The following is a 23,971-nucleotide window of genomic DNA, read 5'->3' on the forward strand; positions in this document are numbered from 1 at the left end:
GTGGTAGTAGCACACTAGCACCAGTAAATTGTTCTATGGTAGCACGGTCGTTATTGCCAACACAACGAGAAAACAAAAACAAAATAATAAATATTATTATTTTTGCGCTCGAAATCACAATGACATAATTAATTTCTGCTGCTGTAGTGGCGTAGTGCTGTTGTTATTTGATGTACGACGAAGAACAATAATAGTAATAATTAATAAATAACATTAAATATCTAAATCCGACTGCAATAATAATTCTGCCGACTTACAATTTACATAAATTTCCTATTCGTGCTGTCTTATTTTTGGTTTCGTCTGTCGTTGGCTTTTGGTGCGGTAGACCGTTCTCGCCGAAAACACGGCGATCGACACGATCTACAAATAATAATTTATATCACGCTAGATCTCTGGGTAAGTGCTATCATAAATATTTTGTTTTGCAACTATTGTTTGTTAATACTCTGTAAGGATACAGCAAATATAGGTCATAAATAGTAAGATATCCAGGCCGTTTGTCCCATTTCAGAAAATTTGGTGGGTCTGATAATAAAATGTCCAATTCACCGACATTCAACGGGTACTCGGCTGGATGTCCTTGCAATCTGTGCTTATTCCCATTCCCCAAATCACGTTGAGTGATGAGTGATTACAGCTGCTCTTCTAAACATTACATTAAAAAAAAATCAATTATTGTTCATTCAGCGGATACCATCACAAATGTCATGGCTGTATTCGACGACATACAGCAGTACGATGAAGAGATTGCATGCACGTCTATGGACGAAGCGTACCTAATGCATGTTCAAGACCCGATACTAATCAGAGGAATTGGGAATCTCACTGTGTAAGTAATGACATTTTCTGGGTTCAATAGTGTTCACTTTTTGTCATGTTCATTCAAAAGTTTGTTGCGCAATCTCGTCGATTGCAGTTTTATTAATTTATTTTATCTTTAAAATAACTATCCTGAGTGATAAAAATTGTGTGTAGGTTGAAAATTTTAAATTTATATTCCTTAATGAAGACAATTTGATCATTATCAAAAGTTGGTACTAAACTGTTAAAATTCAAATCACCTATTTTTTAAGTTTTGAATAACCCTTTTAATAGCTACCCTAAATGTAAACAAAAAAAATTTTGGATTTTCATGAGTTGAAACAAAATTCATGCGTAACAAAAAAAGAAAAGATAAGCTTGAAAATAGTTTATGAAATATTTTAGTGGGTATAGTGTAATATTTATTAGTAGGTTAATTAATTAAATGATTAATTGCATTAACTACATGCTATAATATGATGTCTAACTTTTAAATGGCCATACACTGATGAATCACCGTGTATTTTCACATTTTATCCTTTAATTACCTATGTATGTATTAACATTTTAATTACAATAATAAAGATATCTTTAAAATATAAAATAGAGGTAAAAGCAAAGAGCCTGGTGTCTTTGAATAAATAATTTATGTGTATCAAATAAAAAACTAATTGTCTAATTATTGCAATATAGCCAACATGTAGCTATGTAGGTACCATAGCTAAGTAAAAGAGAACAATATTTGTGTGGGTATTTTTTCCAATTATTAATTATTAATGTTGCTCAAATTTGGATCTTAAAATTAAAATAATGTACATTGCATACGCATAAATTTGGTATAATTTTTTTTTGTATGGCCTTAAAGTAAACACAAATACAATATGAATAACAACTACTTTATACAATTAAAGTGATAATGTTGTGCTAATTCTTTGTCTTCGTCATCATATAAAAATGTACAATTTTTTCAGCCATTGGCTAGTTTTGTCTGATGCTGCATACATCTCTTAAAGAATACCACTGAATTTTCACTTTGTCCATCGACCTTGAGCTGTGATGTTCAATCAATTAAAGAATTTTAATTTGGTATTATAAAAAAGACTTTTAAAGACTCGAAAATTGTGGTTTTTTTTATACAGGTCTGGACAAACAAATTTCTTTCACAATATATTTAATATGATTTAAAGATTTTGATCATTAATTACTATTTTTTAATTTTAATAATACATTAGTTATTGGTAAATTTTTTTGCTGGAAGTTTGACATGAAGCTTTTTAAGCAGGGTTGGATTAGCTCCAAAATACATACCAGGAAATTCTATTTTTTGACCAGCCACTACTATATATGTTTTTCGATTTTTCTATCAATTTCAATTGATAGAAATTCCATAAAAAAACAATTGAAATAATTTTTCTTTTATCAAGATCATTGCTGTGGCGGTACAGCCTCTTGCTATGGCCCACTGGAAAAATTCCTGATGTCCCAGTGGCCTAGTCCTACCCTGTTTCCAAGATACAAATGTGTTTCAAGTACACACTATGCTAACAAACTTTTTGTGGCATTTTTAATGTATTTCCAGTAATATTACTAAAAAATGAATATACATAGGTATTGTACTAAAACATCATAAGGTAATCTGGTTCTTAAATAAAACAATTCACAAATTTATCTTGATTTCTGAAGAAATCTGCTATCATATCCTGGGAATATTTTTAAGGAAATCTCTGCTTATAAGTTTATAAATGCCTTTTAAGTGCATTTAAATCTAAGCCATTGCTATAACTAGTATAATATTTGTACTATAACGTTATAAACTGCTATTGTATAATAATTTTGGTATTATCTAGTATTTTTAATCTTTATTTTGATGTTAATATTTAGTGTGTTATGCTTAATTCATAATATACTAGCATATAGTCTAAGGTATTATGTTATCTTATCTGATTAGACCGGGATGCAATTGATAAATATAAAATTATATGCAAATGTGTAGCATAATGTTAAAGGTCATACATTAACTTAAAGTTAATATAAAAAAAAACATGTTAATATATTAAATAGTAAATAATAAAACTAATTAAATATGTATCTCATTAAAATGACTATGTCTGTTTTTACCATAGGATATGATTTAAAATAAACTATTGTACACTGTGACTGTACATTTATTAAATAAAAGTCGTGACAAATAGTTGAATAATAATTAAATCATAAGTATACACATAGTCTTTCATATTTTCCTTTAAAATGTAGATAAATAAATAAACTACTACCTTGTGTAATTTCATAAAATTTTAATTTTTGACTACGATGAGTACATTTTTAGCTGACATTGATATAAGTTTTATAAGCAGAAATTATCTCTTCTTTTAGATTCTGAGCGAAGTGATAAATGTATTGATTTTACCATGATTAACCTTTGGAGTTTAAAATTCCGAGTATTTTTAAAAAGCTTCAAGAAAAATAGACAACAAATTTTTATGGAAAAGCAGTTTCAAATAAATTTGATTTTGTTTTTTTAGTATAATTAAAAGAAATAATAATAGATACATTACATTTTCTCTGCATGTTTATATTGGTTTAGAAAATACATCAAACAATTATGACTATTATTATATTTTAAACACACCATGATATTTTCAAATGCAATTTTTTTCGTCAAAAAATGAATTTAACCTACTGTAGTACTAATGCCGAATAGTAAAATAATTAAATTTAATCACAAAAGTATCATGAAATATAATTTGTAATATATTAGCCTCAGAATCGTTTTTTTGTATACTATGATTTTATATCATTGAATTCAAATTTAATACATCCATTACAGTGACGCTCTATAGAGTAAACACATCTAATGTACAGCAGAGTGTTACCCGTTATCTGTATTTTATTGTTTATAATTTCTGTATTCTTTTTTTATTTTTCCTGCAGAATACAAGTAGTTATTTTAGAAAATTTATTTTAATGGTGAAATGAAAATAACATAGATAGGTAGTATTGTTTAAACGTGTATACGGAATGATCAATTTAATATAAGACACACACATTAATATAATATTCAAGTGTCTTAGTTAAATTGATCACCTTGTATGGCTGTATATTGATATATCAGTGATTGATTTATAAGTAAAAATAATATCTTTATATATATTATAGTTTTGGACTGAGTAGCAGATTCCAATCAGAATTTCCAAGTGCACTTGTATCACGTGTGGCCCCTGAAGAATTTGAAGAGACAATGGCACGAATCAATTCTGTTTTAAAGAAAAGTTTACCAATGAATGCTAAATGGTTGTTTTGTGGATGTATGTGTTGCTGCTGTACTCTTGGTTGTTCACTTTGGCCTGTTATTTGCCTCAGCAAACGGGTAATTAATCTTAATTAATATAATATTTTAAATTCTATGTTTTTAACTATAAAATGTATGTTATCATATCAATTTATAAACTTTAATTTTAGACTCAGCATAGTTTGAACAAATTACTTGATTGGGAAAATAATCATCTTTATAATAAAATTGGTTTGCATTGGAGATTAAACAAACAAAGAGTAGATACTTCTTCTATTACGGAATATGTAAGTTTTTAAAGCCTTATATAATTTTATTTAAATATTTAAGCTTTATGATTGATGTTATAAAATTTTGTATTATCCTCTGGTTCATGTACCATGTCCATATCAAAATGTGGCCCTCCTCATTCAACATAATCTAACATACTAATAATATCGGTGTCGGTCACTGTCATCAGAATGTGAAACATTAATGTTCTCTTGTAGGCTGGACTAAAATTTTTAAGCAAATTATTTTATACATGCAGTGGTTATTTTATATAAAAAAAAGCACCTCACAAACAAAATTATTGACTAAGTTTCTTTAGAACACATAAGTTATTGAATTCTTTAGACTTCCTGTATATTTGAATCATTTTTTTGTAAAGTTCAGTACTCCAAAAATAAGTGTGAAAGGTGTAAATTATTTATTAAAAAAATGAATATGCATATATTTTACTATTTTGTATTTTGCTATACTGATAATACTTACCTCAATATATTTTTTATATAGGAATTAGAATTACACTATTTACAAAAGTATTAATTACTAGCTTTTAGCTGTTTTGTGGTTCCTCATAAATTGTTATTAATAATTTTTAAATAAATTATATTTATACAATCTTTTTTTTATAATCATTAGTTCAAATTTTGTTAAAATCACGAAATTGTGCAAATAACTTTGTAATTTAAAATATATAAAATGCTTAGTTTTTATAGGTAAGACTGCTAAGATTCAGATTTAGGTTTGAAAATTTAATTCTAGGTTCCTTGTTAATATTTTATTCTAAAACAAAAAAATGTATTACAACATATTAGCACTTTCTACAGACATCGTTCAAATTTGGACAAAGTTAGATATTTGAACAAAGATTTCCAATAATTAATTCAACCTACCATATTTTAAGAGTAAAATTAATTATTTAATTGTAATGATTTATCATTGAATTCAAATTTAACACAAAGGTTACATTATAGTGACTTACTCAATGAAGAGGCGCACTCAAAACCTACTGTACAGCAGAGTGATCACCTATTTTACCTATTTTTAATATAAGTTGACTTGAGTTTATTTGAAATATTTATAATGAGGATCACTGACTGAACAATTTTCAAATGTTTATATAATTTAATTATTATAAAAAAAAATTATAAATTTGAAGTAAAATGGTTTGAAATATCTAAAATGTATCCCTTCTTAAACTTAATTTATTATGCAATGTCATTTATTGTATTTGTATTTTCTTACAGGTACTTTTGGTGGAGTTTATTCCGAAAATCCCAATTTATAAACCAGATTAGGTAAAATGTAATGCAAATGTTTACATTTTGTTTATTTTTATCTGTTTAAAGATAGAATATTGGTTAGTTATTAATTTGCATGGCACAAACCAATTAAACCAATTATCTTTTTACCAGGTAGTTTATAGAATTTTGAATGTATTCTTATCAATTTTAATTTTTGGAGTTATTTATCAGTCATCCAAACTTGCTCAATATCGTAAAATAAAATGGATTTATGACTATGTGAAACTAAATTAGTTGTATGTATATTACATTAATTTTTAAATGTATGATTACATAATACTTTCAACAATCGTTGATTAAAATAAAGATATGTCTATGTCTTATACCCTCAATACTTAATTTAAAAATTATGATTTAATGTGATATCAATTTGTGTGATACCTGGACGGGTACTTAATATTAAAAGTTATATGTTTATCTCGTCCTTAGAAGAATCTGACCTGTTTATTTTTTTTAAAAGTTATTTGATAACTTTTAGACTTTTAATATATAATTTTAAGTCAATTACTTGAACAAAAAAATAATATCATGTTGTACACTTAAACTTAGTACTTAAAATAAATTATATATGTTTAAGTAAATTTCATGACAGCATCACATAAATTTGTATTTTTATTTGGTATAAACGTTAGTTTATAATTGAAAATAAACTTTTTATTGTTTGGTTTTAATTGTATAAGATATATTAAGATTTACCTATATATTTTTTTTTATATTATCAGTTGTATTAATTAAGTATCCAATGTACATGCTTCCAAAGGATCAAGTATGTTAGTTCCAAGTGATTAATTTGTGCATAAATAAATATTTTAATGTTAATATATGTATAATCAAATTGTTTTTAATTGTGGTGTAAATATTCTTTTCAATAAATGTTGTTTGTAAACGAGCTTATACACATGCCAGTTATTGTTTATTGTATAGTATATTTTATAGGTTCAGTTGGAAGATATAAACAAAGTGTAACAGAAAGGACTGGCTGGGGTTAGGTTTATTACAGTTGGGTAATTTTTAAACGATATACCAGTCAGGGTCAGTATAGTGGTTGGACTTAAGAGTGTAGAAATGTGTGTACCAGATTATAAGTATTTTGTTATTAAATTAATTTAATGACACTATAATATTGAGAATACTGGAGTAGGTTAACGAAGAAAAAATACAATTCCTAACGTCATTGAGGTTCAAGGCAGGGTTGCTGTGATAAATTTTTGTCTTTCGAGTATAGGTACTAAGTATAATACATCTGTTCTTCATGTTATATTACGTTTTTAACGGTGTATAACCTATCAACTCACCTTTGCTATAATGTTAAGTATGTAAAATATGAAAGTAATGAGTTGCCTTATTACTTCCATGGCATTTTCATATAACATGTTTAGAAATTTAGAAATATTATACTGATGAGAGGCTTAACAATAATAAAACACAACTAATGTTAATGACAGTGGTATGTATAAATAAACTTCTAGATATTAGAATTTGAGTAAAATTATTGATGAAGAATAATAATTCATAATATTTGTTTATTTAAATTTAAAATGAATAATTTAATAAAAACTGTAAAACATAACTATCAGAGAATATAATATAATAAATTTATATAAAAAAATGTGTATAATACAACTAATAATGGCATTTAGGCATATTATGGACAAAATATATGAACCTAAATATCAACATAATTACAATTTACATTTTTATTGAAATATGAATACCATAACAATATAAAAAAATATCGGTATAACAAATTAAGCAAAGTTAATGAATAAGTAAAATAATAATACCCTGTTTGTTTAATAAATTGAGCATTAAAGATTGTTCAGTTACATTTTGATTTCATATATGCTCATTAATATTTAGTATCATATTTTATATCATTTTAACATCACAAGTTATTACTTTACTAAATATATAAGATAAAAAAAATAGGTATTAAAATTAATAAATTTGGTAAATATGTATAATATGTATTTTATTTTAATATCACAATACGCTTGCTATAAATCATCAGGTAGTTCAGTGACAAAATTTGATGGGAACTGACCCTTAGATCCATTACATTCTCCATACAACCAATTTTCATTGATTCTTCTTAATACTTGAATTTGATCGCCTTCCTAAATAATAGTTAGAAATTAGTTTTAAATATTAATAATTATTAGAAAATGCTCAGTATAAATTTATAATATTCATTACCTGTATACTTAGATCTTCCCAGCATTCTGGTTTGAATGCAAACACAGCTATTACTTTGCGGATTTCTTGATTGGTTGGAGATTCTTTGGGTAATGGTTCAGTTACTTCAACATAACTAATGGGAAACATTCCAATGCGCTCATTCAATGTACCTTCTAACCATTCGTCATTGACACATCGTGTTATAAATATTTCATCTCCTTTCTAAGATTAAAATAAATATTAAAATTTAAAATACATAAGAGTATTATTATATAGATAGTTAAAAAATTACCTTAAAGTTAAGATCATCTACATGACCAGACATGTAATCAAATTGAGCAATACACTTAGGCTGCGATTTTGATAGTTGAGTTTGCTAGAATATTAATAAATTATAACAAATTACAAATATCATCAAAATGCACTATATATTTATGATCACAATGGGCACATTAAATTTTAGTTTTAAAATTAAGATGGTTAATAATATAATATAAATTAATATATACACCTAATAATGTAGTGATTGGTATTTAATAAAACTTTTTTTAGAATTAAGCAATGTGGCTAATTATAATTAGTATGCTTTTAATAATATACATATTTGACTTGACATATGATATGTTAAATGAAATAATATCTTTTTTAGTAGAATCATAATAAGTCTGACAATTTTATCATGAGTAGAATGATTTACAAAAATATTTTAAAACGATAAAATAAGTATACAATCCTGTCTATTAAGATAAAAATGTAAATTATCGAGTGATAATTGGTCAGACCAATAATACTTTAGTATTTACATATTCATTCAAGGTTGAAAGCTTCACACTCATATATATTTCATTTTAAGAATATTTTAAAATAAAATAGGCACAATCATTGATGAATGAATTTACAACAATAATCAAATATTATCTATTGGTTTAAACATTGGACTTACCATCTCATTTGGTCTTGGAGGTAATTTAGGACCATTTAATAATACATTTAGGGCATCTGGTGGTAACATTGGTGGAGGTAATGAAGGTGGCGGTAATGAACTTTCAATTGAAAAACGGTTTTTGAAATAATCCATATCTGCATTTGAACATAATAAATCAAAATCATCTTCAAAACCACTGCTTTCAGCCTGAGAACCTTTCCATGGCCCAAAATCACTGTTAAAGCTATCAACACTATTTCCATCACTACTAGATCTATGAAAATAATTGTCTTATTAATTATTCAATCATGGTTAATTGTATAAAATAAAACACAAACTTATGAGTAGATGTGGGAGAAGTTTCAGGTGAACCAAAGTCTATAAGACAACCCACCATCTGAGAAGTACTTGAAGACTTAGGGATTTCATTGGGTTTTGCAACCCAAGAGGGCGTTGGAACAGTATGCTTTGTTTTAAATCCAATTAAAGATGACAAACCAGCTTTTCCCTGAAAATGAAGTAATTGTTAAAAAAGGGTGTATAAGTTATACTTAATTTTTTTAAATAGAGTTCATCTAGTTAATTTAGGATAATGTAAACAATTTAAATTATTTTATAAAATAATAGTTGGTGGTGAAAATAGTTGAGGAAAAAATAATCTACAATTTTTTTTATAACTAAATTAATTAATTTCATACTTGAAAAAGGAAATGAAAGCTTAAGTTGGGTAGGCAACTTAATTCAAGAGGGGCGGGATATCTACTATTTACTATCTACAATTTAGTATAACTTTATACCTTTTTTTTGACGATGATTTATATTTTAATGAAAGACCTAACAACAAATTACAATATTATGCTTAAAAGTAAAAGAATTAAATATTATTTATGTATTACTTGACTTTTGGGTGTTTGTGCAAACTTAGGAGGAGGTGGTCTAGGTGGAGGTTTCTTCTTTACTGGTTGTTGGAAACCATTGAGTGATTTTGACTGTTTCAATGATAGTGCTTTTGCTAATCTCGATTGAGTTCTAAACAAATAATAATAATAATAGTAAATATTATAATGTTGCCATTTTTTGATTATTTGAAAACACAGGAAGCACTTTCCAACTTACAAAGGCTTGTTCACTTTGGGAGGCGGGGGAGCGGGACGATTTGGCACCTTGGGTGCTGAAACATAAAAAAATTCTTTCATAAGAATGACATAAAAAACGGAATAAACGAAAATAAAAACCACATACAGCTGTCGGAAGTGAAAGCAGTCCAATTGGCCATCTTGAAACGTTATAATTACCGCTTTATTTTTGGGTAACCGAACAATCATAATATTTTACTCCGACAAGTCGCAGTCATAGTCATACACGTTTAACGTCACGACCTTCGAGACTGATATTTTTTTCAATCACTATCTGCCAACACATAACGAAAAACGAATGTTTTGGTTAATGATTCATTATTATTATTACTATCATATATACAGTTGAAACGTAAAAACTTGTATTGTCGTCTAAAATTATTAATAAAGTTCTTATCTCTTTACAGACTCACGGCCAATGAATAATAATAATAACAATAATACATTTTTATTAAACTGCACAGTGTAGCTATATATAAAAACGTGAATTGTCGTATAGCCCCGACTGCTGCGGCCGGCTGCACATGGTCAGGTTGGATTTATTATTCCACGACCGTGCCGTGTCAACTGGAATAGAACATTAAAAAATTATTCGATCTGCTTTGGGGTTATGTTTGGTGCTCTCTCATTTCTCTTAAAATTTTTTCTCTAGTTACATTTTCCTCATTTGATTTTTAGGAAGAGATCAAATTCAAAATGAAAGCCAAAGGAGATGTAAGTATTTTCACGTTTTTAGTTACCTATTTAAAATATTTAGTATTTTGCCATAGATGTTAAACCTCAGGTACCTATGAAATTGTTGTACCCAATTGATTAAATAATGAAGTATTCAAAATCACATGACATGTGGCATTGGAGTGAAATTATACATAAATGCGGATTGTATTTAATTTTAATCTGTTTCGTTTCCTTGTAGTTGAAAGAATATGAGGTCATCGGACGCAAGTTGCCGACCGAAAAGGAGAAGACTACACCTTTATATAAGATGAGGATTTTCGCTCCAGATCGCATTGTTGCCAAATCTAGATTTTGGTATTTCTTAAGACAACTTAAGAAGTTCAAAAAAAGCACAGGAGAAATTGTGTCATTGAAACAAGTAAATATTTTTTTGAATATGGCGTCTGCTGGATGTATTAAATTGTAATTATAAATTTACTTAATTCTTATTGGTTTTTTTAGGTTACCGATAAATCTCCAACCAAAATTAAGAACTTTGGAGTGTGGTTACGTTACGATTCAAGATCAGGCACACACAACATGTACCGTGAATACAGAGACACCACTGTAGCTAGTGCTGTCACTAAATGCTACAGAGATATGGGTGCTAGACATAGAGCCAGGGCTCATGCTATCCAGGTATTTGTTTTTTATGATTATTAAATTAAATTTTATAGTTTAATTCTAGATTTTAAATAGTTTTGCTTAGTTTCTTTATTAAAAATCATGTACGTATAGATAATGAGTACTAATCAGAATTTATAAATTATTATACCGATTAGTTACTTATTTTTATTCTAAATCAAAATGATCACTCTCCAGTTAAACTGTCCAGCTAGAGAATGCGCCGCGCACTGACCAAATCTGGTTCCCCCAAGTGTCACCCTACCATAGGTGAACCAGTTTTTTTTATACGTGGTCACGCGGAGGAATGCTTAAAACCGGCGTGTTCTCTTGCTGGACAGAGTAATTATTCCTCAACTTATTTATTTTAATATTTGGTATTAAACTTCATATTTTTCTGTTGGTTAATTGAATATTTAATACTTCTGAAAATTCTTATTCGTTTTTAAAGAGTTAAATTATTATACCTATTCAATTTACTATTTTTTTTGTTTTCATTGATACTTTTGTAAACTGCCAGGAATTTTCAACTTTGACCCTTAAAACACCTACTAGATTCACTTTTCTGCCGGAAAATATGTTTATGTCAAAATTTGCACATTTTTACTAACACAAGTTTTGATGGACTAAAAAAACACATTTTTAATACAATGCATTCTTTCCCTACACACTTCGAGTCTAAAATAGTATACTGCAAATTTTTTTAGAATCTTAGTTTTGTTGTGCTATTTCTCTATTTAGATGCTATTTTTTGTATACATGCACTTCTTTTGTTTTATTTTGTGTTTTTCATAATGTAAATTGAAATGGTTTAAAAAATGTTTTTTTGACTAGAATTGAAAAATCTTAACATTTTCATTTCATGAGTATTTTATATAGCCCGACTTTTGGGCCTGTCAGACAGTATTATACATTTATTACTCCTTATTGGTTATATCAGACACCAGTCAAGTTTTTTTTTTTAATTCATTATTAAATCCTGAATGATTATTATGCATTTTTTTAATTGTTAAAAGAAAAAATTTTGTTTTTGTGTTGCTATTTTCTTATCATTTTATATTATAATCATAGTTATTTTCAGGTTATTTAGGTCATGTATAGTGAATATTTTAGTAGTTTCAAGTGCTATAAAATCTGAGTAAAAAATTGAAACACTTAAAATATATTCTAGGTTGGCTATCCGGGGTATAAATTGTATAATATAAGACACAAGTTGCTATTTATTTATTTTACTTTTATTCAAGTTTTCATGAGATGCATAATTGTTTCCAGATCATTAAAGTGGAAGTTGTGAAGGCTAAGAACACCAGAAGACCACATGTGAAACAATTCCACGACAGTGATATTCGTTTCCCTCTACCTCACCGTGTTGAAGGAAAACGTCGTCGTTATAACACATTCTCTATCCGACGCCCAACAACCAGTTTCTTGTAAAATGGATATTATATTTGATTTTTCTGAATAAAAAAGGATTCAATTTAATATTTTTAATTTTGCGTTGTATTCTACGATATCCTAGATGATTTTTAAATGAGATTTTATAATTTAATCCATTTATATGATGTAATTTAATCCTGTTATGGATTTCTAATATAAATTAGTATTTGAGCAACTTAGTAATCTTACAATTTTAAATTTTATTCATCGATATGATTACAATTAATATTGAAGTATGGTACTCTACAATACTAACAGTTTGTATTTGTTTTTTATTAAGGAAATACAGACTACACACAACAAACTGATTACATTGACCATGTTGTGTATAAAGTATTTAGGAATGTTAACAATTAAATATTAATTTTAACTATTTTAATAACAGCTATAATTTTAATCCCAAAACGACAAGGTTTATTCAAATACATTTCCTACTTCTTAAAATTGTAATGATGGCAGACCAAAAAAAAAAAGTTTAATTCAGCTCTCACTTAAATAAATATTTGTGTTCCAATTTCAAGCATAATTTATTAAAAATAATCATGGTCTAATACAGGAGTTGGCAATTAATTTCTATGGCGGTCCAGAAAATTTGAAAAAAAATTCGAGCATAAACTTAATAATTATAATTAATGTATTTATGTATTATGTTTGTTTTAAAATCACATTTTAAGACAAATTATTCAATGTTTAATTACTTATAAGGTCATTAGGTATTCATACTAATAATAACAATTTTATTCTTAAAAGTTTAATGAGAAAAATTATATTACTTGTATAGAGCCAGTTTTTTTAAAAATTGTTACTCTTCCCTCTTGCCCTTGGGGATCAACTAATGCGCAGTGTTTTCAAGGTGGATATTCAATCTTGAACGATATTAATTTTTTAAAAATTTCATTTTGGAGAATGAAGTTTCACGTATGTTTGTGGAGCCAAACGTGGTAGCTAATTTTACGGCCGGTGTTTTACAGTTCATGTACTTTTCCAAAACATGATTTGCCCAAAAATCTTCAATACCGTCAATCGAGGTGACTTGAAACGATTTTGACCTACTTCTTAGTATACCGAGCTTAAGAAAAATGGCATTGGGTTACAAAAAATACACACATCTTATGAATAAGATAAGACCTTTCATTTAGTTTTTTGACTAAAATTGGACTTAAAAAAAAAATAATAAGTACGTGTTACAAGTCACCTCAATTTTTGGATGACTTGTAACAGCTATGAAAATTTAATATGAAATTCAATTTGAACACGTTAGAGTGTACACATGAAATTAACCACCGCACACGTAATTAATTAAGCTCTACAGCGTACCTGAACTTACAATATCGTGATTTATCAATAATTTATGAATTAGAAAGGAACTCAGTAAGCTTTCTGTTCATATCCGATTTATTAATTGAAATTTTAGAATCATAAATCGTTTTCGCCTTGTGACGATTTTGGCAATTGCCATAGAAACTGCATATAATAATACGAATTCGCAGGTGTATTATTATAATTTAAACTTCATCTTGATTTTTTCATATCAAAGTACAGAGAGGTTCCATGTTTACAAATTGCTTATTGAAATTCGATATGACAATAGGTAACCAAAATGAATCCACGAACAAAAGTCCGGAAAAAAAAGACCCGCGAAAAAAGTCCGACAAACAAAAGTCCGGTTTATTTATCATCGGTTTAGTTTATCGTTTGTTGGAAATTTTTTTAAGTTGGGGCACCTAATACTTTCATCTTTCAGTGTTAGCCATTATAGGAATCTAATCTTTATTACCTATATGTTATAGATAATATATAACAAATTTATTACAAATTATCTTTACTTAACCTGGTTATTTTACCAAATGCTCAGTCGATGTTTTGTATCGTAAACGCTGTAACTGTACATTTTGTGAAATTCAACGTTTTTATTATTGTCTTTAAATCCAAATCTTGTGAAAATGAGTGAAATATTTAAATTTAAAACGAAACGTGATACTATAAATAAAATAGTGTACGTTGGATTCTCGTATACGATTCAACATAAATTGACCAACAGTATACGATGGAAATAATAGCTTGAAGAAGAAATACAAGTGTCCTGCAGTATTATGTACATCGAAAGACATTTCTAAAGCAAAATTAGTTATAGAACATAATCATGCTGGCAATCATACTACATTAGAAGTAGAAAAATTTAAACACAAAATAAAAAATCGTGCTAAAATATCTAGCGATAAACCAAGTCAGATTTTTGCCGAGGCGGTTAGTGGTTTTCCGGATAAAATTTTAATGAATATACCTAATGAAAATTCTGTTAAGCGTGTTATTCAAAAGCAATGTAGCAATTTAAATCCTCCTAAACCTACTTGCTTGGAAGATTTGAAAATTGAAGGTAAATATTTCACTAATTTTAAACTATTTATAGTCATTAGAAATATTCGTTTTTTATTATACCGGGTGATTCTTTTATCATTGAACACTCATTATTTCAAAAATTAATAATGTTTTTGAAAATATTTTTTTACATAGTTACATCGTTTTTTCAAGTTGTTAAAAGGCCAATGTTTTTATTAAAAAATTATATTTTTAAATATTTTTTATCATTTTTTTTTCTTTTATTAAAGCGATATTACGTTAACATTTAAAATTTATCAAGTAATAAATATTTTTTTATGTAGTTGTTTTATTAGTCATTTGAAATATTAATGATATTATTTAATTTGTATTTTAGGCGATTGGTCATTATATGAAGAAAAACCACTTTCATTATTCGACAACATGGATTTAAACCACGAAAGAGTTATCATTTTCGCTGTGGATGAAGGACTTCGTATTTTATAGCAGAGGCAAGTAATTGGTATTGTGACGGAAATTTTAATCTCAGTCCTGAGTATTTTATGCAATTATACTTTATAAGAGTCCCAAAAAATGATTTTTTTATTACTGCTGTATAATATTGTTTGTTAGAGCGTAAGACAACTTCAATTTATGAAACAATGTTTAAAATAATTATTGAAAAATGCGAAGAGAAAAATTTGTTTCCTGACCCCAGGTTTCTGCATGTCGATTTCGAAAAAGCAGTAATTACAGCGGCTAGTAATATTTTTGGTTCGGAATTAGAAATAAGAGGGTGATTTTATCATATATGCCAAAGTACATTTCGCAAAATCCAGGATTTAGGTTTACAAAACATGTATATGAATGATGACAAGTTTAGTCATTTTTGTTCGATGATTGATAGTTTGGCATTCCTACCCCTTGAACGGGTGCACGAAGGAATGGATTAAATTGCCATATTAAATAGTGAACACAGAACTAATAATATATGTGAAGCATGGAACAACCGCTTCACACACTTGGTAGGTCAGTCATCCAACAATATGGGTGCTAATTAAAAAAATCAAGTTAGAGATTGGAGCCGATAGGGCAAAAATAGCATTAAGCAGTACAGGACAAACCATGAAAAAATCAAAAATGAATCAAAAAAACATCAGGCTTGAAACATTATGCAAGCGAATTCATAACTCCGAGCTAAGTGTTGAAGAGTTTTTAACTCAAGTGGGACATAGTATTAGGACAAAACCAAGGTAAAAGGCTAAGGATATAGATTTTTCATTCTGAATTCAAATGTAATAATTGTATTATAAATTATTGCTATTATTTTAAATAACATTAATGTTTTGTTGTACGACATACAATTTTATTTTTGTGTATTTTATTTTTAATAATATTTAGTAATATTTTTATTTTTATTGTGCCTACCTATAATATTGATTTAAGTTTAAAAATGTATACTTGTATAAATATATATCTATAAATAAATATGTATATATAAATAAACCGGACTTTTACTAGATCGGACTTTTTTTCGCGGGTCTTTTTTTACTGGACTTTTGTTCGCCGGACTTTTAGGTAGAATACCTAGCGCGGCAGAGCGTATGCCTACAAACTGTGGTATTCGGACGACCCCTCCCCCCCTGAGGTTTTAACAGTACCGACGTTTCCCCCTGAATTTAATATATACATTTATATATTACACACATAATAATAGATTGGAAAATACTCAAAATAGGTTCTTTGGTTTTACTCAAAATATATGATTATCGATGATAGCAATACAGAATCATCCACGTCATGGATTTATTACCCAATTGAATGGGTTATGAATTTATGATTGATAAACCAAAGTTATGTAAAAGTATTATTGAATTATATTTATACATTTGACAATTTGTATGATTATTTTATGAAAAATCTCGATAACAGTAGGTAGGTACCTACATTTATTTATTTTTATTTGTAATTTGTATACTGTTTAATATTTTTAATATTTATATTAGTGACTTTCGTATTGACTAGTGTTATTATAACATATTATTGAATAATGGTTTAAACTTTAAAATCAATAATCATAATTCAGAGACATAACACTATACCATCATGTTATACACTTGTACCTAAATACCTAATATATAAATCAATGTTCAAATTATTGTGCTTATTTCACAGCAACATGACAACATGCATTAAGCCATGCCAAGACGTGCCAACATGGTAGTTGTCAGTTTGTCACTAGCAGTGGCGTATATACGAATTATTTTCACTATGGGCCGATTTATCAATTATCACTAGTCAAGCAGCATAGCCATAATAATACATTTTTAAGGGAGCAGCTGTTATATAATTAAGAATTATGACATATTATACAGTTCAAATAAAAATTGCGCAATTCAATTTTATAATTATTATGTAAAATTAATATTTTGTTTCTTTTTTTAAAAGTATTGACAGTGTCGTTTGTATATTTTAATGTTATCTTACTATGAATTTAACATCAAAGTCAATAAGTCATTAAAGCAAGTCTCGTCAATATATCTAACATTTCCTTGTAGATTACTCAAAAATGATTTTAATCAACCGGCTAACTTAATCATGGTGAAAAACTGTTAACAGTGTAAATATACAAGAAATACTTTAATTAAACCTACAATTTCACTATGGGCTCTGGCCTAGGGGGCCTCCCCCCTATATACGCCACTGGTCACTAGTCACTTGTTAAAAAAAGTGATTCGTTGTGATGCCTTGAAGGATTGTAAAGTAAAAATATTATACTGTGATAAAATTAATTTGTATTGATAAGTAACTGCTGTAAATAAATAAATTGTGTTTTATAGATAATAGAAATCTTTATTATCTCCATAGGCCCTCGGTGATAACTGTTACTGTTTTTAAAGTTTTAAACTTATTATATTTAATCGTAGTTGTGGGTTATTGTAAGTTGTAGCTTATAGGTTACTCAGTTACTGTATTGGTAATCGTAAGGATGAATGGGGTAAAGGAGTACGAGAAAAAACACCAGAAAACTTTCTGTTACACAATTTCTACTCTTAATATTCCTGATAATTATAAGATTGAAGTACCAGTTCATATACCATTTGAAGGTAGTATAAACGAATTGAGTCATAGAATTATAAATGGGTTTAACTTACCGTTATACATCATAGAAGGTAATAATATTATTGTGTTCATCGTTTATTACAAAAATATTAATTGCATCTTATCTTTATAGAACTATCAAGTGAGTTACAAAAGTTTGTTGACAAATGCACAGTTGAATTTTATGATTGCCAAACAGTTGATGCTATAGAAAGCATTAGAAATGAAAGCATTGAAGTAGAAGATATTGTTAAATATTGGGAAAAGGCATTTCAAGAGGTAATGTGTCAAGATCGTTAACATGTTTGTTTTGTTATTTTTTACAGATATAATTTGTATTATTTATGCTTATAGGAAACTTTCTCATTCACTGATAATAAAGGACCTAGTAATGATCAATTGTTTGGTACTGCATTTCACAAATTAGCTCATTCGGGACCTTCTTTGGATGCTATTCTTCACATTGAATATGGTTATGCCCAAGCAGTCCAAGATATCATGAGTAGAAAATGTAGACAAGTCACTTCTTTGACAAAAACGTGTGTTTACATAATTAAAATAAATGATTTTGGTTGAATAAAATAGTTAATTTTTTTAAAATTTTGTTTAGTCAAACTGAAGAAATGAATTATGCCATGGATGGGTTAAATAAATACAGTACTGAAGATGATATTAATGCTTTAGCTCTAAAGCACTTTGATGACCAAACATTACTTCAAGTAATTGAAATACTTTATTCTAATATAAGAGAGTATTTTTATTGTTTTGTAATTAGTATAAACATGCATTTCTGTTGCAATCTGAATCCTGTAATCCTGAACTTATCACAGTAATTAAAATGGTCCTAGGATACGCCTTGGGAAATATAGCATAGATTAAGGCATAACTAGTATAAACTATTGCCTACAGAAACGCAACTGACTATAGATTTAGGAGAATCGTCCACAGTGTTTTTTATTCAATAATTTTTTTTTATGCAAAATATAAATTAGTAATTGCCTTTTAATTATTTTGAACATAAATTTATGGTATCAAATACTGATAGATAATGTCCATACCTTAAATCTTGTAATTTTATTAAAATTGTGTACATCAGTTAAATCACAGTATGGTAGGGCAAATAATTTTAAATTTATTAAAATTGATTAATGATAGGTTTTTTATACTGATTGAAAAATGTAAAAAGTTTATACAATGAATTAAAAAACACAAATTAAATATAAAATAAAACATTTTATATTAGTAAAATATAGGCACGAACATTTTCATAGAATACAGTATCGTAGGTCTTTATCTGGACCTGCTAGTTAGGTAAGATAATGTTTGGTTTTTATTTATATATTTAACTATCCGGTTAAATACAGACATTATATCTTATCTGTATGATAGCATTAGCATTAACAGGTAGTGAACCATGAACTTTTTGTAATTATATGTCAGGGACGATACACAGATTTTATGTTTGTGTTATTATTTTACTGAAATCAACAAAATATTTCATATTTTTAAATGTTTTTAGGGTAAATGGAATAGTAGACTTGATACTTTGAAGCAGGAACAGCGCACTGGGTATAGAGAATGGGTTATGAAAACAGTAGAAGAAATGCAAGGCGTTGATGGATTGTATTCTCCTATTGGGTAAAAACTAAAAACAATAAACTTAATTTTCTGAACAAAAAATTAAATGCTAATAATTTTTAGGAATTCTCCTATTAGTATTGTAACAAATGGATTTACTATTTCAAATATGTCGTTATATGATATGGAAGAAAGCTTCACTATACATCTTGGGTCACAAATGAAATCTACCCATAATATTCGCATTATGTCAGCAGATACTTTAAATCTCTTAAGTTTAACTTTGGAAGAAAACGGGTATTTAATTTATGTGATGCAAATTATACTATTAATATTAATCATTACAATTTTTTTTTTAGAGCAGTTGTACATCATCCTCAAAGGTTGCAAACAGTACTAGAATTATATTCTCAAGATCTTAAAGGTCTTGTTTTATTTATTGATACAAATAATTTAGATTTCTACTCTGGTCTAGCAAAGGGTAATTTTTAATATAATTTTATATTGACTCAATAATTGAATAATAAATTGTTATTTTTGTTATAGAGTTTTTTGATATTTGCGAAGGCAGTACAGAATTTCACTTTGATTCTTTACAGGATCAACTAGAAATTATCAAATCTGATCTTAAAGTAGCTGTCGAAAATCGGAAGTGTAAGGGACCTGTTAGTAATTTTTTATCCCCAGAATTACAGGTAAGGTATTTATTAATTAATTAAATTCCTCTATAAATACGAAGTTCATGAAATTGTAGGCTCGACGAAATAAATCAAAACTTTTACAATGTGGTGACGTTTACATTACAAAACATTCAAATCTTGCTTCGGTTCATCTCGTATTTCATATGGTTATTGATGATTCATTAAAATCAGGTTAGCTGTTTAGTGTGTATATGCAAAAAAAAAAGGTGCTTGTAATTATTTAATGTTTTTTAGGTGATATCAACTCAAGACATCCAGTAATCTTGGGATTAAGGAATATATTGAAAACAGCTTGTTCATATGATATTACTATGATAACAATTCCGTTATTTTTGACCCATGAAATGACTGAGGTAATTACAAATTCTTCAATGCATGCTAAGGGTGACCACATTAAAATTTAAAAAAGAATACTTTTTGAGATTCAGACTTTTTAACCCTTTGACGAGCACTAATGTGTATGTATACGTTTTCAAAAGTTGTGCCTAAAAGACGTATGTATACTATTTTACCTCCGATGATTTTTTTTATTTTTATATTTTTTTTAGGATTTTAACTTTATAAGCAAAGTTAATTATTATATTCTTTCCTAATCTGCTCTCTTGAGTTACTAACCTCAATGTGTATCTTCACCTCAGTTTTAAAGTTACAAGACTCTTCGTTAAAATTTAATTTTAAATTAAAGTCAACTATCTAAGCACTCATTATCGTTTTGGTGTTTTAAATTATTGATTATTTCTTTAGGATATGACCGTTCCTTGGTGTCAGAAACGAGCAGAACTAGTTTTAAAGTGTGTTAAAGGATTTATGATAGAATCTGTATCATTAGGTGGATCAGAGCTGAAAACTATCCAGTTCCTAGTTCCAAAAGTAAGTATTAATATATTACTGTTCAATTGTTTAGGGTATTTATAAACTGAATAAAAAATATAAAATAATAATAATGTACTTAGGGAATATCTGAAGAAGTGTTTGGAATACTAGCAACAATGGTTCCAACCATATTCAGAGTGTCTACTCCACTTGTGTTTGAATCATCAGGGCCAGAAATTGAGTCACAAACTAAGAACAAAAAGAGTTCAAAAAGTAAACGTAACTCTAAATCCAAGTAATTTATACTCTTACATTGATCAAATTATAAATTACTAGTTAAATTTTTACTGTTATATATGATATAATTTATTATATATTATGTTTTATTCAATTTAGAAATATATCAAATTTTGTATTAACTTTTGTAAGTTGTTCTATTATTTACTATTGTTATCGTTTTACTTTATATTTTCGTAAGACGAGTTTTTTTTTGGATTTGAAATAAAAGTGAAATAATATTAATTATTACTTTAATATAAAAATTATTGTTATTTTTATAAAAACGTGAAATAGTACAGCACTATTTTAACTGATTAGTAAAAAGGTTTTCAATATAATATGGGAGTTATCTTTTTCGCGAGTTGTGATGACTGGCCGGTGTTTCAAATATTTGCTATTAAGTATAAGATTCGAATAAGATTTTTTTTCTATTTTAATAATTTATGAAATTGATACAAAGAATGATCATAATAAATTATGGTTGACAAAACAAATAATTTTTTATTCCATTTAAAAAAAAAAAATTAAACAACATTATACCTGCATGCTGTGTTTCTGTGTTATAAACACGAAGCATAGAAAATTGTACATTCTGATTTTCTGAATAATACATTTACCACCGTTACGTTTAATTTTTAAGTGAAATGACCTTTTATAAAATTTAAATTGAGTATATTATCTAATGAATCTCATAGATATTATAATTGAAATTTAAAGTGAGTTATAAGCATTTTAAAATTGTAAATTGTTTGCACAATTAAAATGTTCTTATCTTGCGACGTTCACACGATAAATTAAAATGAAAAATAAATCCATGAGATTCACTAGTTAATATTCTTATTTTTAATTTTATAATAGATCAATTCTCTCTAATATTAAACGTACCAGAGTTAAATGGATTATTCAAAATATTTCACTAGCTATGTTAGGTGTGGTTTTGTACGGTGGAGACAAAGAACACACATATAGCTTCTTTTTATTACAAATATTAAATTGGTATATCCTTCAATAAATTTATTTGTTGTCCTTCTAAATTGAAATTTCTGTAAGTGGTTCCTTTGGTGGACCATGTATAGAAATTACACTTGCTTGCTATATCAATTAATCAATAATAGTCATCACTCATCACTATTAAATAGGAATTTATTAAAACAATCAATGTACAGTTTAGCCGAAGACAAACAAATAAAATCTTTAAGGAAACTACAGTATACATCAGTAGACAGTAACTAGACAAATTAATAATTTTTTAGATATACCTATTTCATTCTAGGTAAAGAATGTACAAAACACTAGACCATATAGACATAATTGAGAACTCAACATCATTGTTATAAAATTATTTAAACCAATTTTTAAATAATTTAGATGGGAGAAATTGTTAGGTTACGACTGATAAGATTTCATATTAATGATTTTGGTACTTTATGTTAAAACTTCTATATTGTGATTTTCAAAATTAGTATTTAATAAGTGAATATAGTGTTCAATATCTGAATTTAGATTGTAATGAAATATGTTGTGGTATAGATTAGATTATTTTAAACTTTTGGGATTGTTAAAATTAAACTTGATCACCAATAATTGCCCTAATAAGTGAGATAACTACTCATCCCACTTTTACCCCTGAATAATGTTTAAATTTGTAATTCATGTAAAATTTAAATCACAAAAAATACCTATTACATTTTTATAGGGACACTTTTAAAACCACCGTTAGAGAAGAGGGACTGTGTCCCTCCACTTTAATTCTTGTGTACAAGAAGTGGCATTGTGAATAACAAGCAGCTGCCTCATACAAAAGTGGGAGTGGGTACCCCAATGACTCCAGTCTCCAAGACCTAAACTGCTAGACTAGTTTTTAATTTATACTCACATAGTTACATATGATCTACAGACTACAATTAAAATGTGAAAAAATTGGTGTGTAGGTAGGTACTTATTTAAGGTAGTTGCTTCATAGGAAAAGAAATTTCACACCGCCACTGTGTACAGGCCACATTAGGGGTGAATCCGGACATTTCAGTATGAAACCTTTAACAGCAGTGATAACCTATAATGCCTTAAAGGGTTAACTACCCACAAAATATCAATAGGAACAAAAATTAAATTAATAATGTATCATTTATTCAATACAACAATACAATGTATTTTTCAAGTCTCCTCACCCGAAATTTTCCCCTGATTTACACACTTTGAATATTGAAACACTAATTTTGATAATTATTATGTTACTCAATTCAAATCAGGTCTACTTTTTCACTCCTTCTCTGGAATTTGCAACTTGAAGGTCCATTGTTGGCTATAGTTTGTGCATAAAAGTGCAGCTACAAAGTAGGGTACTAGGGTTATCCTAATTATGAGAACGTTATCCCCCCCCCATGTTGGTTAGTTTGTATTTTATAATTACCTTCATTTATAAACAAACTTATCTACGACAACAGTCTGATTGTTTAATGTTTATTGTAGGTATTATTCCAAAATTATTTAGCCTATTTAAT

The 23,971-nt window shown here is 27.6% G+C and overlaps 4 protein-coding genes across 4 annotated transcripts; 3 read left to right on the top strand and 1 right to left on the bottom strand.

Moving 5' to 3' along the window:
* The first annotated feature begins 117 nt into the window (after positions 1-117).
* LOC111040278 (cysteine-rich hydrophobic domain-containing protein 2) lies at positions 118-6,506 on the top strand. The gene is made up of 5 exons (XM_022324124.1): positions 118-399; positions 691-832; positions 3,961-4,171; positions 4,264-4,380; positions 5,605-6,506. Exons 2-5 carry the CDS (start codon positions 711-713, stop codon positions 5,653-5,655), a joined length of 501 nt encoding a protein of 166 aa, XP_022179816.1. The 5' UTR covers positions 118-399; positions 691-710; the 3' UTR covers positions 5,656-6,506.
* A 1,110-nt stretch (positions 6,507-7,616) lies between these two features.
* On the bottom strand, positions 7,617-10,299 carry LOC111040266 (SH3 domain-containing protein 19). The gene is made up of 8 exons (XM_022324102.1): positions 10,007-10,299; positions 9,881-9,935; positions 9,661-9,793; positions 9,103-9,272; positions 8,783-9,038; positions 8,132-8,215; positions 7,858-8,061; positions 7,617-7,778 (listed from the first exon to the last, which is right to left on the bottom strand). The coding sequence occupies exons 1-8, from the start codon at positions 10,038-10,040 to the stop codon at positions 7,659-7,661; spliced, it is 1,056 nt and encodes a 351-aa protein (XP_022179794.1). The 5' UTR covers positions 10,041-10,299; the 3' UTR covers positions 7,617-7,658.
* Positions 10,300-10,478: 179 nt separating this feature from the next.
* On the top strand, positions 10,479-12,732 carry LOC111040267 (60S ribosomal protein L18a). The gene is made up of 4 exons (XM_022324103.1): positions 10,479-10,614; positions 10,817-10,996; positions 11,080-11,256; positions 12,514-12,732. The coding sequence occupies exons 1-4, from the start codon at positions 10,597-10,599 to the stop codon at positions 12,673-12,675; spliced, it is 537 nt and encodes a 178-aa protein (XP_022179795.1). The 5' UTR covers positions 10,479-10,596; the 3' UTR covers positions 12,676-12,732.
* Positions 12,733-17,986: 5,254 nt separating this feature from the next.
* On the top strand, positions 17,987-21,676 carry LOC111040265 (protein C12orf4 homolog). Its single transcript, XM_022324101.1, has 12 exons — positions 17,987-18,170; positions 18,233-18,378; positions 18,454-18,638; positions 18,710-18,818; positions 19,619-19,737; positions 19,801-19,974; positions 20,037-20,158; positions 20,224-20,372; positions 20,432-20,549; positions 20,613-20,731; positions 21,123-21,248; positions 21,332-21,676. The coding sequence occupies exons 1-12, from the start codon at positions 17,987-17,989 to the stop codon at positions 21,488-21,490; spliced, it is 1,710 nt and encodes a 569-aa protein (XP_022179793.1). The 3' UTR covers positions 21,491-21,676.
* Positions 21,677-23,971: the final 2,295 nt, after the last annotated feature.

This window comes from Myzus persicae, unplaced genomic scaffold (assembly GCF_001856785.1).
Source record: "Myzus persicae strain clone G006 unplaced genomic scaffold, MPER_G0061.0, whole genome shotgun sequence".
In the NCBI taxonomy this organism is placed as follows: domain Eukaryota; kingdom Metazoa; phylum Arthropoda; class Insecta; order Hemiptera; family Aphididae; genus Myzus; species Myzus persicae.

Excerpts from the sequence above, each read along its gene's own strand:
- LOC111040278 (XM_022324124.1), top strand. The coding sequence starts at position 711 with ATGGCTGTATTCGACGACATACAGCAGTACGATGAAGAGATTGCATGC. Across the intron at positions 833-3,960 it reads GGAATTGGGAATCTCACTGT|TTTTGGACTGAGTAGCAGAT; the intron begins GTAAGTAATGAC and ends TATATATTATAG. Across the intron at positions 4,381-5,604 it reads CTTCTTCTATTACGGAATAT|GTACTTTTGGTGGAGTTTAT; the intron begins GTAAGTTTTTAA and ends ATTTTCTTACAG.
- LOC111040266 (XM_022324102.1), bottom strand. The coding sequence starts at position 10,040 with ATGGCCAATTGGACTGCTTTCACTTCCGACAGCT. Across the intron at positions 9,794-9,880 it reads CCCAAAGTGAACAAGCCTTT|AACTCAATCGAGATTAGCAA; the intron begins GTAAGTTGGAAA and ends TTATTTGTTTAG. Across the intron at positions 8,062-8,131 it reads TAGATGATCTTAACTTTAAG|AAAGGAGATGAAATATTTAT; the intron begins GTAATTTTTTAA and ends TTTTAATCTTAG.
- LOC111040267 (XM_022324103.1), top strand. Across the intron at positions 10,997-11,079 it reads AAATTGTGTCATTGAAACAA|GTTACCGATAAATCTCCAAC; the intron begins GTAAATATTTTT and ends TGGTTTTTTTAG. Across the intron at positions 11,257-12,513 it reads CCAGGGCTCATGCTATCCAG|ATCATTAAAGTGGAAGTTGT; the intron begins GTATTTGTTTTT and ends AATTGTTTCCAG.
- LOC111040265 (XM_022324101.1), top strand. The coding sequence starts at position 17,987 with ATGAATGGGGTAAAGGAGTACGAGAAAAAACACCAGAAAACTTTCTGT. Across the intron at positions 20,373-20,431 it reads TTTTATCCCCAGAATTACAG|GCTCGACGAAATAAATCAAA; the intron begins GTAAGGTATTTA and ends ATGAAATTGTAG. Across the intron at positions 20,732-21,122 it reads TGACCCATGAAATGACTGAG|GATATGACCGTTCCTTGGTG; the intron begins GTAATTACAAAT and ends TTATTTCTTTAG.